Source organism: Periplaneta americana, chromosome 3, assembly GCF_040183065.1.
Source record: "Periplaneta americana isolate PAMFEO1 chromosome 3, P.americana_PAMFEO1_priV1, whole genome shotgun sequence".
NCBI classification, from domain to species: Eukaryota; Metazoa; Arthropoda; class Insecta; order Blattodea; family Blattidae; genus Periplaneta; species Periplaneta americana.
In genome coordinates, this window is record NC_091119.1 from 108,949,366 (window position 1) to 108,964,730 (window position 15,365).

At 37.0% G+C, this 15,365-nt stretch overlaps 1 protein-coding gene across 8 annotated transcripts in view; it reads right to left on the reverse strand.

Moving 5' to 3' along the window:
* The window catches only part of c12.2 (von Willebrand factor A domain-containing protein c12.2), a 210,685-nt gene that overhangs the window by 176,143 nt on the left and 19,177 nt on the right, over positions 1-15,365 (reverse strand). For all 8 annotated transcript variants that reach the window (XM_069821229.1, XM_069821234.1, XM_069821226.1 and 5 more), the window contains one exon: positions 14,611-14,775. In XM_069821229.1, the coding sequence (XP_069677330.1) occupies positions 14,611-14,775 (165 nt within the window). The remainder of the gene's footprint in view (positions 1-14,610; positions 14,776-15,365) is intronic.

Here is a 15,365-nt window from a genome sequence, read left to right on the forward strand (position 1 = left end):
CAAGGAGAACAGGGGAAGACAAGGAGAACAATGGGAATAAATGGGGAACAATGGGAATAAAAGGAGAACAAAGAGACCAGGGGGAATACAAGGGGAGCACAATGAGGACACGGGAAGGGGTTGTATTTTTATGTGATGGTGAATTCCCAAGTTACCCCCCCCTCTCAATGAGGAGAAAGAAAGACGTAGTTCTACGTCAGAAATACAGGCTAAAAGAAAGAAAGTAGAGGAAAAAAATAAAAGGAAGACAGAAATGAAAGAAAAAAGAAAATGTATGATGGATACAAGAAAAAGAGACATTACAATAAATAAATAATGAGAAAGGAGAAAGAATTAGTTAAAGAGGCACAGTGAGGAAGAAAGAGAGTGAGAGAGAGACGGAAAGAGAGAAAGGAAGAAAAAGTAGTGTAAGAGAATCCCACACACCGACTATTCATCATGTCTTTGTGCCGTGGATCAATATAGTGGGCCTGACACCTGTTCCTCTTCACATCCATTACACACAACAATGCCTGGGGCTGACAGTCTATTAGCTGCTCATTTGTACTGTCAACACTTCCATTAATAAACCAGATGAAGACAGACTGGCAAATTCACAGCTTCTCAAATCGAGAAACCGAACGGTGCAAAGTCAACAACGATAGTTGGTGAGAGGATAATGCCTCTCATGTACACCACAGCGCCCTTAGTAAGTATGAAAGCTAACCCACAGGCAATGAGCCGACTTTTGTTGCAGTGTTTACACCTATCTCCATGACACATTATATACAAGGTGGGCCGCGGGAAATAGCACACTTTATATTGGTAATCATGCAGTTAATAACGGATTCTTCCGTCAATTTTTTTGCCCAAACAAAACAACACTTAATGCCATTTTGTTAGCCATGAACCGTTGGTCGCAGGAGATCCGTGTCAGGGCAGTGGAAGCATATATTTGTGGAAATAGTGTTATTTTCGCGCAGCGTGAGTTATGTCGTGGAGAGAACGTCATCACCGTATTCCGGACAGAAGGACGATAGCCAGATGGGTGGTGAATCAGTGTAGAACAAATGGTGAATATGAAACATGGGGGGCCGCAGAAAACAGTTCGTATGGCTGAAAATATCCGTGTTGGTCTGCAACGAAATCCGCAGCGATCGGTTTGTCGCCATACAAGGACGTAACACATGTCTCGCACTTCCCTGCGTAGGATTGTGAAGTCTGACTTGAAGTTCCATCCTTACAAATTACAAGTGTGTCAAGAGCTGCGACCGGAAGATAGAATAGGCTACAATTCTGCGTAACATTTCTTCAAAGAGTGTAGCAAGATGAGACCATTTTGTCTCCTCTGGCAATGTCTCACGAAACGAACTTTCACGTTTGCGGGTTCGTGAACAAGCAAAATCGTCGTTACTATGCACACACGAACCCACAATTTCTTCATAAGAAACTTCTACACAGCCAAAAGGTCATAGTCTGGTGCACTATTGGAGTTTCCTTTGGCATTGTCGGACATTATTTTTTTCAAGACGATGAAGAACGTCCACTCACTGTCAACGCCAAGCAGTATAAGAACATGTTCCAGAACTGTTAAGAATCAATAATCTCAACACAACGTTTTTCGAACAAGATGGGGCTACAGCCCACACCGCCAGTAACACGATGGCTGCACTGTGTCAATTGTTTCCAAATCGATTGATCTCGCGATTGGAAGATATTGCGTGGCCTGGGAGGTCTCCAGATTTGACAGCCCCAAACTATTTTCTTTGCGGTTATTTCAAAGAGAAAGTTTTATCCTGGCGGCTACACACTATTCGGGATTTGAAAATGGCAATCCAAGATGAGATTCATGCCATTTCCAATTAAATGATTTAACTTGTCATGAGAAACTTCCAAGAGTGCTTGCAGCAATGCATCAATGCCGATGGAGGCCATTTACGGGGTGTTATATTCAAGACATAAAATTGCAATTCATGTATATCTGACTGCCATAAATAAAATTTTTTATAGTTATGCATATGTTCTGATATTCGTCTTTTTATTTTGTACTATTTTCCAGGCCCATCTTGTATTTTCACTTATAATATTGGTGGGTTACCATAGAGGCATAGAGTATATTAAAATATCGCAAGATTATATACACATATATATGGTTTTATTGTGTCAAAAGTGACAAACTTAATAAAATAAAAAATGCTCGCAAAATACATGGCTCAAGGGTTCTGGCCACCAATCACAAATATCTCAACATTATCTGAATTATCCAATCATGGTTGTTTAGATGTGAGATCGCATGTGTTTTCAGAGCAGTAATGGGAAATATATTTCCTGTACTTAACAATGCTTTATAGAAAGGGCAGTACTCTATGTCCAACACTGTTTAACTGAGATTTCCGAGGCACTTATCGGCCTCTTCTCGAGTATGACTGGAAAGTGCCTTTTAATAGGCTACAAATCCTTTCAAAACAGTTCAAGGGCGGAAAATCCTGTGCGGGTGGGTGGGTGGATGAGTGAGTGAGTGAAGAAAAAGTAAAGAACAGAATAAAGTAAAAGGCATGAAAGAAAAGAAACAAACAAATAAGGAATGAAATAAAGAAAGGAAGGAAGGAATAGCGAAGAAAGAAAATAGAAACGAAAGGAGAAAATAAAGGGAGAAAAAAAAAGGAAATAAAAAATGTGATAGGGGATTTGAGGAAGGCCTACAATTTCGTGTAACGTCTATACAGTAATTGAGGTAATGGGATTAGAATGAATAAATACGTAGTTTGTTGTAAGATTTAAATGTGTCTAATGAACGGAATGCAATAAGCTATGGATAACAGTTAATCCTCCTCCTCCTCCTCTCCCTCCTCCTCCTCCTCATCATCATCATCATCATCATCATCATCATCATCATCATCATCATCATCATCATCATCATCACCACCATCATCATCAAATTCTGTCAAGGATTAGGCTTTCTAACTTGTTCCACCTCAGGTAAGCTGGTATTTCCATCGCTTTTTCGGCCTTCTAAGGTCTCTCTTTCCGTTAATAATAATAATAATAATAATAATAATAATAATAATAATAATAATAATAATAATAATAATAATAAATACATTAAAACAGAATGCGTTATTAAGACGACAAGTAAAGACCTGTGTTTGACTCACAAGCAATTAACCATTAACTGATATAGTGTGTATAAACACACGAGAATATCCCATTAATATTGTTGCTTATCCATCTGTATGTGAACAATGTCAAACATACTAACTTTCTATAGTTGCACGCGTCTATTTAATGTTCATGTCGGAGCACAATTGAATAACATTATTTTTTTAATATATTCAAGAAACTCTCTCATGGATTATAATAAAATCTCCCAACTAGGTTATGTATATATGCGATCTCCCCTTGTGAATATGAATAGACTAGTTTACATTCTTTAGTTTATCGGATACGGTGTAAGTATTTCTATGGCAACCGAAGTCGAATTTCGTTTCCACAAAACCTTTTATTTATTTATTTTTTTTTTTGTAAACCGAATATAGATGTTACACGTCGAAAACGAAACAGGAGAAGGGAGAGAGATAGAAAGAGAAAAAATAAAGTAAAGGAAAAAATGGAAAGCGAACGTAGTAAAATGGTTTGATTGGAGAAATAAGAGAGTTTAAATTAAGGATTTCAAGAGACGCTAAAAAAATTCTACACCACCCATGGATTTTGCGATTTTTGGTAATAAGTAGCCATTTTTTTTAATTAGTGGTTTGCTAAAATGCAATCATATTTTCTATTCCTTAGAGCAATTTTCTACAACTGGCAAAGTTATTACACTCGGTATTTACAGGTACAACTCACCAATTTGGAGAGTCTTACCATTACGTAATTTAAACTAAACTAAGTATAAAAATGCCATGAGATCTCAGCAGCTGTCTGACTCTACCGCAATAAAGAAATTTCAAAACCATTATGGGACGCAGATCTAATAAAACTTGCAAGAAAAGCACATTTCTTTTCGCCATCCATCACACTTTTATGTTCACTTACCATGGGAAAAAACAAGTGGAGTGTCAAAAGTTAAAAACTTTAATTTCACTGAGAGAAGTAACTTTATCACAAGAAAATAAATGACTAGCAGATTGCGAACATAGAAAGTTTATCTAATTATAAAGGAATGCATAACGCTGACACTGACGCAGCCAACTCCCCACACGATTGTCGTGGTTCCTAAGTACCTTATGGCATGTTTCTCACCACTCAGAAACTTTGACAATTCTACCAACCATGTAAAACTTCGATAATTGTTCTTACTTCATTGTAACTTTTTAATAGCAAAAAGCAGACGTTACTAGTGTCCTATTACATCTGTACTATGCACTTCTGATATAGTATAATACTGGTTTCATAAGAAGTCATTTTTGCAAGATCCTCCTCCTTCTCCAGTTCGTAAAAATTGTTTATACCGAACACACTATGAGTAAGACTCACATAAAAAATTGAATTATGTTCTTGCAGAGTAGGCCTACGTAAAAAGCAATTTTCGTATGCAATTTTGTACGCTATGAACCACACACAATAAAAAAGAGTGTGATCTACAATACTGACTCTCAGGTTTAACAGTAATTAATAATGCACATAAAATGAATGCAATAGAGATTTCTTACTTCAATTTCAGTATTAACACGATTATTAATCTTTGCTATTACTCGTACATATCATCAACACAGAATAACGTATCACCATTTGGCAACAACCAAATTTCTTGGCTTACAAATTGATAATGTGATAAATTGGAAAAATAATGTATTAAATAAATTATCCCTAAACTAAATTCAGTATGTTTTGCCATTAGATCTATGCAAGAGATAGTAAATATCAATACCTTAAAAACAATATACTTTGAATACTTCTACTCGGTAATGAGTTTTGGAATAATATTCTGGAGAAATTCCACAAATAGTAACAATATATTTCTACTACAAAAAAGAGTAATCAGATTAATAGTAGGTACCAAATCTAGGGAATTGTGTAGGATCATTTTTAAAAAAACTACAAATAATGCCCATGGCTTATCAGTATATTTTTTTACTAATAATCTTCCTCGTATGTAATCGTGAAAACTTTGTAACTAATTCAACAGTTCAGAGCATAAATACGCGTCAAAAAATTACCTTCACACTCCATCGGCAAGTCTATCATGCTATCAAAAAGGAATGCGTTATATGGCAGTAAAAATTGTTAATAGCCTCCCTATGGATATAAGAAATCAAACTCAAAACATAAGATTATTTAGGGCCAAATTAAAGAAGTACCAGTACCTAATTTCTCACGTCTTCTATTCTGTAGGTGAATTCATGACAATCAACCATGCTTCATGAAATTGATACTAATTGCAGGAATTCCTAAAGGGAGATCCAATTCCTCAGTTAGAATTGGTCGTCCAATCGAGTAATTGTTAAGGAACTGCTTGGTCTATTTCTGTGGTTTTTTACTTGGTTATTTAACGACGCTGTATCAACTACTGGGTTATGAAATTGGTGACAGCGAGATGTTATTTGGAGAAATGAGGCCAAGGATTCGCAATAGATTACGTGAAATTTGCCTTACGATTGGGGAAAACATCGAAAAAACCCAACCAGATAATGAGCCCAAACGGGACAGCAACTCCAGATCGGCAAACAAATGCACTACTGCATGAACTATGCTGGTGGCTTATTTCTGTGGTATCTCTGGGGCTACAAATTCACCCATAACTCACCTCGTCTCATCCCTCCCTGACAAGGATGTTAGACGCTAATAAGTAGAGCCCAGAATTAGGCAAAATGCTTTTTCATCTGGGTGGATATATGAATGAGTTAAATATAGATAATCGATTCTGCAGAATTGGAATCAGTGGGGCTAGTTTTCATTTTGCCTTTGTTGTTCATTTTAGTTTCCATTGCCTATTTCAAGGTTTAAAGCCATATTTTGCCTTATTTGCTTTGTTATGGATTTCCTGCTACTCCTATTATTTACAGTACATATATATTGAAATAATTCAGTACAAACAAAATTTTAATATACCACGAATTGTAATATAATAAAAATATAAATGACGAACAATGTCATTTTTATTCCATAAATAAAGAACGATATTTTCTCTTTACGTGAATCTCTACTGAGAATCTCACTCCACATAAATACATTTAAATTATTTATGGTGGCATGCCAGCTGGCCAAGAGTGACACTGTATCAAAAGACGAAGATGCTTCAACCCACGAGATGAAAAAACGCCTGTGTCAACAAGAAATCAGTAATGATCTAGCTCTTATAGCATCATATTATGGTGTTTCATCAGAAGCAATTTTATTACAAAGTAGGAGAAAAGAGGTGACATTATGGTGTCATCCATGACGATCATCAAAGATACTATAACCCAGTGCTGGAAGTACCGGGACCCAAAGTGTTCACTGTTAATGAAAAGTGTAAACGTTTTATGAGTGCTAATGGGGACCTAGAAAAACTTAAATAGGCCTATATTCTGAAAGTGAAAGTTCTATTGTTACTGATGCAAAGTCCATCCACAATAACATACTTTTAAGTACGCTCCAACCATTTAAGTGGAAGTACAAGGGGCGTCCAGAAAGTAAGTTTCCCTACGTTCACAACAGAAAGAAAACACAATTCCATGGACAAACGTTATTGTAGCAGATACAGCAAGTGTTGCACTATTTTTCCACATAATCACCACCAGAATTGAGATATCTGTCATACCGTGGGATCAACTTTTGTAACCCTGTGTCGTAGAAGTCTGCCGCCTGGGATAGGAACCAGCCGCCTGCAGCTCTGCATCACTGTGATACGCGTGATGCAGACAGGACAGGAATTTCTTGAGATGCAAAAAAAGATGGAAATAGCTGGGGGCAAAATCTGGGCTATAAGGTGGATGAAAACACCTGCACCAAGCATCCTGCGCTGCTTGTTCTAAATGGCCCTTCGCAAATTCTGCATTGCTGCGCAGTAACATTCAGCATTCACCATCTCACCTCTGCTCAGGAACTCGATGAACAGAATGCCCTTTCTGTTCCAGAAGACCGTGCACAACACTTTCCACGTCGACAAAGTCTGCTTTAATTTGGTCCTGGTCGGAGAACCACTGTGACGCCAATGCATTGATTGCTGTTTGGTTTCTGGGGTAAAGTGTGCAACCCACGTTTCATCACCTGTGACGATCCAGTCCAGAAACTCGTTGTCGTTATCATGATACTACTTCAGAAATGTCAATGCTGATCCCATGGGCCTTGTTTTGTATTCGGGTGTCAGTTGCTTCGACACTCACCTGGCACACATTTTCTTAAACAACAAGTGCTTTGTGACAATTTCGTGCAATAAAGAGTGGAAAATCTGCGGAAAATGGCTGCTGAGTTCCGTAATCATAAAGCGACGGTTCACAATGCGCTGCCGCACTTGCTCCACAAGGTCGTCCATGGTGAGGGATGGCCACCCACTGTGCTCCACATTGAGCACCTTCTGAAAATTGCCTGCACCAGCAAACGCACCATCTGCTTGCTCATGATGTCCGGTCCGACACAGTTGACAATGGATTTCGATCAGTGCTATGTTCTGTACATTGAAAAATTTTATCACAGAATGAACCTCGCAATCGGCAGAGGATGGAATTAGAGCAGCCATCTTCATCCGCTATACTGGTGCTACTGTGAGGAATCAGGCAGTGTCACCTGGCGCATACCATTGCCATGTTATTACTCTGTCACGCACGTGAGAGGCTAGTGCATAACATTGCCTGACATGAGCCAGACATCATGAGCAGGCAATTTTCAGAAGGTCGGCAGAATGTGCTCAATGTGGAGCACAGTAGGTGGCCATCCCTCGCCACGGAAGATCTTTTGGAGGAAGTGCGGCAGTGCATTGTGAACTGTCGCTTCATGATTACAGAACTCAGCAGCCATTTTCCGCAGATTTTCCACTCTTTATTGCACGAAATTGTTACAAAGCACCTGTTGTTTAAGAAAATGTGTGCCAGGTGGGTGTCGAAGCAACTGACACCCGAACACAAAACAAAGCGCAAGGGATCAGCATTGAGATTTCTGGAGTGATATCACAATGACGGCAACGAGTTTCTGGACCGGATCATCACAGGCAATGTAACGGGCGTTGCATACTTTACCCAGAAACCAAGCAGCAGTCAATACATTGTCGACACAGTGGCTCTCCGACTAGGACCAAATTCAAGCAGACTTTGTCGACGCAGAAAGTGTTGTGCACAGTCTTCTGGGACAGAAAGGGCATTCTGCTCATCGACTTCCTGGCCAGAGGTGAGACGGTGAACGCTAAGCGTTACTGTGCAGCAATGCAGAACTTACAAAGGGCCATTCAGAACAAATGGCGCAGGATGCTCAGTGCAGGTGTTGTCATCCACACTTTAGCCGGATCTCACACCCAGCGATTTCCATCTTTTCTTGCACCTCAAGAAATTTCTGTTCTGTCAGCATCAAGCGTATCACAGAGTTACAAAAGTTGATCCCTCGGTATGACAGATGTCTCAATTCTGGTGGTGATTATGTGGAAAAGTAGTGCCACACATGCTGTATCTCCTACAATAATGTTTGTCCACGTAATTGTTTTCTTTCTGTTGACGACCTAGGAAACTTACTTTCTGGACATCGCTTGTATAACAACCTTTTTCCATGACAAAAAACATTCTCTGACAGGCAGCTGACTATGACAGTATTAAAAAAATCTCTCTCTCTCTCTGCCCAAGGGCAAGTCTTTCACTGCAAACCCAGCTTTTTCTAATCTTTCCTATTTTCTGCCTTCCTTTTAGTCTCCACATATGATCCATATATCAGTGTCGTCTATCACCTGATATCTTTCTCTGCCCCAAACTCTTCTCCTGATCACCATTCCTTCCAGTGTATCCTTCAGTAGACAGTTTCTTCTCAGTCAGTGATCCTATCAATTTCTTTTTCTCTTCCTGTTCAGCTTCAGCATCATTCTTTCTTCATCCACTCTCTCCAACACAGTTTCATTTCTTATTCTGTCTGTCCATTTCACACGCTCCATTCTTCTCCATATTCACATTTCAAATGCTTCTAGTCGCTTCTCTTCACGTCGTCATAATGGTCATGTTCCTGTTCCATATAGCGTCCTGCTCCACACGAAGCACTTCACTAGTCTCTTCCTTAGTTCTTTTTTCAGAGGTCCGCAGAAGATGCTTTTTCTATTAAAAGCTTTCTTTGCCATTGCTGGCAACAACTCATGTTACAGTACACCCCAAATATTTAAAGCTGTCCATTTGCTATATTGCCTCATTTAGTATTCGCACATTTATCTCCTTTATTTTTCTTCAGACAACATGGTCTTAGTCTTTTTTATATTTATCTTCATCCCACACTGCTCACAGCTGTCATTAGCTCTATTAGCATATCCCTTAGTATGTCTCCTCTTCTGTTAACAACACCATATCAGTAGCAAATCTTATGCACTTTATTCTTCTTCCTCCTACTATCATCCCTCCCGTGTTTTTAAAACAGTTCTTCACTAAATGATGTTTGCAGTTTTTCTTAGGAAGGATAAATGTGGTAGCTTCCCGTTGCTTTCCGCACACCACTCTCTCTTTCGCATCTTAAAAGATCCCAGGGGCTCCAGAATGGAAGTGAGGAGAGTGGATTTGACTAATTAGGCACTCCAGAGTTTGTCGAAATTTACCGCAAGGGTTAAATATGAGTTTTATCAAGGTTTCTGACCCAGTCAAAAGCCGAGAAATCTCAATTATCCGATTTTACTACGTACTGTCATAATTTTAAATGCTTATTTTGATTACTTTAACGTCTATTTCCTGAATTTTAAATGTCTATTTGCCTGCCTATTTTAACCAAAATAAATGCTTGTGGGCGGGCGGGTGGACACGCATGCATGCATATACACATACACAGTGCAAGTATATGGTGCACACATTTCATTTTTCCACGACCAAGGATTTAGAGTGGATGCGGCAGTGCACAACACAGCTGCACATAATTAGCGGCCATGGAAATATAAAATTTATGCACTATATGTATACCCTCTCAAATTCATTATTTATAACATACCTAAACCCAGTCTTTCCACGTCTATTTACATGAGTCTCGTGAATGGCTACCATTCAAAACTTCTACAGATCAGTTGAAATGTTTAGTCAAATCCTCGCTATCTGTATACTTTGTATGCACGGTTTTACATGCGAAATAAAGTGTAACCCACTTTTCGCAATTTATGAGCACGTTGTATCTATTCATGACAATTCAAAACAAGCAAAAAATGTTTAAGTGTACTTCTCTATACAAATATTTTTAACGCTTATATTCCAGAGATTTTTTATTAGCGTATGTGTTTGTGAGTGAGTGAGTGAGTGAGTGAGCAAGCGAGCGAGCAAGTACAGATGGATATAGATGAGTGGGTTAGTTGAGTGAGTAAGAATTGGAACATCAAAAGGCTACAAGCCTATAAACTCACTATAATATCACAAGGAAAACATTATATAAAATACTTTATGCACGACCATGCCGAAATGTAGTAATTATACATCTTGTAGCAACCCTTTAATGGACCTCATTAAAGTACACCTATTCATTAAAGTTCAGGTGTTCCATCAATCAGAAAACACCATTGTAGCAATATGAAAGTGCAAGTATTGATTACTCTCGGATATGCAATCGAAAGACAACTAGCAAAACATCACGGAGGCTGAAAATCCAATACTGTCGCAGAAGGTTATGTTCTGTTACTATAATAATTAGCGTTAACTGTAAATAATATTCAAATAAATTCAATTTGTCATCTCGTTTTTCAATGTCTAAATCAATTTCAAGGTTATATCAAGATCAATGTTTATTTTACTCTCTAGATTATATCAAGGTCAATGACATTTGTTTCTCGGAAGAAATCAATACTTTCGCATATGCGCACATCTCACAATTTACAAGATATTGCACAAGGTCAGTTCCGCTCCCCAGTCAGATAAGAATAACATGAATACTTATGAATAATTTCAAGTTAGAAATATGGTCGAGCATAAAAAGTCGTATGAAACTTGCCTATAATGGTAATTAAGACGCTCGTATGAAAATTATTAAACTCGCGCTCGTTTCATAAACATACTCGCGTCTTAATTACTACCATTATAGGCTTGTTGCATAATGTACTATTAATAAATTGCACAATATAATAAATAAACTGTTCGTTACAAGAGGAGTACACAAAATGATTTCTTAATGGTGATAGGCAGCAAACTGCATTGATGAACACATTTCTAAGATTATCTGTATCCTAATGTAGAAGATGCAAGAACAATTAGCAACTACAGTACAATGAGTGAGAAATTTGAAAAACTAAAAACTGGAACAGATAACTTATCTGTACTACAGCAAAGCTGTAAACTCGAATTTCACAAAAAAAAAAAAAAAAAGTGACATAGCACTCTTGCACCAAGCCCTTCTTAGTTAACATAGACTGTTCAACAACCAATTAATCAGACCAGCTCAAAGATTCAATTGCGATTAATATATGACACAAAATGAGCATAATAGCGATTTCCTTGTTTTAATTTTAATATTAACATGATTCATACACTAGCAAAGGCAGATAATGACCTCAACTGCACTAACAAAACGTATTATGACTGACACTAGGGCTCAATAATTGTAATTAACTACGTGTGAGTGAAAACAACGATTTCCTTACGTCAATTTCAATATAAATTGTTGCATGGAAGGTGCTAAGAAGACAATACTGATTTTAAACATTCAACTGTACTCAATAACATACATAAAATTAACTTCACAGCGATTTGCTTGTACTACTTCCCAGAGGCTTTTGAGACTTAGCCTACCCAAAATATTTGAGTCATTATACCTAGTAACAGTATAAGTTTATAATGACGATGTATCGTAACACTTGGTTTCACTTCGATCCTTCCATATACTAAATTCACTGTTGGCAGTCATTCCAAGATGGTTATTTCTGTGCAAGAGGCTCCTGGCACAAGCCTCCTCATATGCAGCAGCACTCACAAGCTTGTGGGAAGGGATGGAGGTATTGATTCGCTACTACAGCTCATAAAGTTGGCTAGCCTCAATACGTATGTATATAATACGGTCTTCTATGAATGTGCTGTACTGTTGAGCATTAGTTTAATCAAAAGTGCATGCGTGTGTATGTTATTCACTAATTTTGTGTGAAATTGACGTCATTATTTGTTGAATTAAAAGAGAAACCGTTTTCAAGTTGGACGTATGAAACAAAATGTACTTACAAAGATAGGAGATTGACAACACATTTGCATACGGTATTAAAACAGCAGATGGAGGAAAACAAAATACAAAATTTCAATTCTCATGGCATGAGAATTATCCTTGGATAACAGCGTGCTTTAGGACAAATAATTTATAATAGTATTATACCTGTTTGGGGGTGAAAATTAGTGGTCATCATCTTCTTATGGGGTCTGTGTCACAAAAAAATGTTGATAGAAATGCCGAGAAATATCAGAGTTAAAGAAGACATCTTCAGAATGAAGAGAGTTTTTTTCTTGTTAGGTCGTGTAAAAATTGAACATGCAATTTCTGAAGGAGCCAAGCTTCAAGCCAATAAACATTATGAAATTGTGAAAGCCACCCTACCCCATTATATCATGGCTTAGTTGTCTCATGAGTGATGCCTAATTGGTGTCACTTATGAGGTTCAAACCTGTCTTGGGACAGTTAACTAAACAACAATATCGAAGTTCTTTGCTTCTTAAGTAAACAAGAACTTGAAGATGGAAGTTCCGACAACAAAGGGAATTATCTTGAATTATTATTATTGGAACTTCTCTCCTGACAAGAACAGTTTATATGTGATCATTTGCAATGCTCTTCCGGCTTTGAAGTTACGTCAAGTGCAAATGACTGCACGAATGGAAATTCGTTTTGGAGATGTTGCAAAGATAAAATGTGTTGAATTGCTAGATCAAAATAGGCCTAGCTTTGTGGGATATAAACTAAATTTTCCTGCTATGAAATCAAACAACCTTTCGTTCACATATCCATTTTTCAACAAAGAATGATTAGAAAATGAATTAAAGAATAATTTATTATGCAGATGAAGAAAAGCCTTTACTCCCTGCAGACCTTCTGAAATTCATAATTAGCAATGGTCTTCAAACCATCTATAAAAAGATAACACAATTTATCTAGTTGATCTTGGCATTCACCGTTACTACAGCTTCCTCTGAAAGGAGTATGAGCACACTGAAAAGGGTAAAAAAATTATCTTCGTAATTCAATGAAGAATAAAAGATTCTAAGAAGAATAGGCGCCTGGACCTGCTGTATAAAAATATAAGGTAAGGAGATTTTTTCAGCTTATCCAATGTTTACACCTTAGCTTCGCCACTGCTACTTCCAGTACTAACATGATTTCAACACGAGCAAATACATATAGTTAACAAACATTGTGCTAATGTCAGAAACAAAATGGACTCTGAGGGTTCAACTGCAGTGAATAATATACAGAAAACATTCTTTAACTATTTCCGTACGTCAATTTTAGCTTAATATTGTTCATAATCTAGCACTTACATAATTCACACTAATTATGCTAATGAAACTTAACAAGACTGACTCTGAATTTCATCTATAATCATACAAAACTACTGTATTCACAGTTATTATCAGATCACATATCCATGACCTTAGTTACCATACTGCCTAAATATGATGTTGCATGCCAGAAATTATGTAACAAGCCAAAATTTCGGTTTTTAAAATAATCATTAACAGAAAAATAGAATGATTACAGTATCAAATCTAATTGAAGACGATGAGTACTTGGAAATATAGAAGTTTGGTCTTGAACACGACTTCTTCCAGAAGAAAAGTAAAACCCAAGGGTTCACTATTACAGTATATAAAAGAGCTCTGTCTTTGAAGAATAAGTCACCAGGAAAAAATTCAGTGACGGTTTCTTGTTTACAAAAAAAAAAAAAAAAAAAAAAAAAAAAAAAAAAAAAAAAAAAAAAAAAAAAGACACTTGTGATGTGCAACATAACAAAAGATTGTTAAATTTTTATCCTATATCTCCCATTCATTTGTCCCTCACATAAACTCTACGAAGTTTGGTCTTGAACACGACTTCTTCCAGAAGAAAAGTAAAACATGTTTTTATTGGCTCCATTGATTTGTTTGATTTTTGGTTTACATCTCCTCCAAAATGTTCCGACATGGTTACTATGAAACAGACACAGGCTCAACAAAATTTTGTGAATAGTCTATAATCTATAGGCTATTAAAATTCATACATCACATTTGACAGTGATGTACCGGTATATGAGAACTACTAGAGAAGTGAACCACTGCAAGATGTGTAGCAGTCCACTTATTATTATTTTAATTATAATCATCATTGTCAACATCATTATTGGAATAATTTACCGTATGTTAGCAATATTTCTTTATCAAGTAACTTATTCTGTTCCCTAACAATATCAGCCATAAAACTTAACTGTTATGATACGGTAGAGCTGGCAAAACAAAATCTTTCTTTTTTCCTCAGTCGAAGGCCCCACCTCATGCACCCCTGTTCTGACGAATCGAACAGTTAGTACTTCAAATGTGATACTGTACTTACTTTGAAAGTGTGACCACTGATGTCTCTGGCCTGGAACCGTGACCGCAAGGGAGGATCCAATGGGTTTCCCACGTAACGGGGCACAGGAATACCCAAAGCAATTACTCTGAAGTCTTCACTAACTCGAACCAAGTGCCACCGGTCTAACTCTTCTTGGCTGTGTTCCTACCAATGAGACAAGAAGTAACATTAGATAAATGTTTTAGAAGCTAATAAAGTCTGACTTTTTAATTCAGTTCACAATACTATACTACAAAACAGCACTACAGCTTCTGAATTGATAATCCAACAATTCAAAGCACAGTTGAAAATTATACTTCACCTTGTACAGTGGATGAACAAGCACTTACGGTACCTTGTAACAAGCAGCACAAAATTCATATTTTATATAATAAGTATAATCAGAGTTAGATGAAATCCTTCTATATTTTAACGAAGTTTAAGTGTTCCTTTTCCGTTCCAGAACCTTTAATAGATACATATAAAAAACATATAACACATTTATTATGGTATTACGAATATTATATTATACTCTCAAAAATTACTTACTGGATATTTAACATTAAAAAAGTTCTTAGTAATAACTTTAAGTCAAAGTCACTAACCACAAACTAGTCATTCAACGAATAATTTTTCAGACTATCATGTAACTTTCTCAATGTTGATCATAAGTATAAAAAGATTTTTTCCACACCAACAACCCAAGTTCGAATCCCGATAAGTCCTAAAGGAATTTGTGTTGGACAAAGACTGTG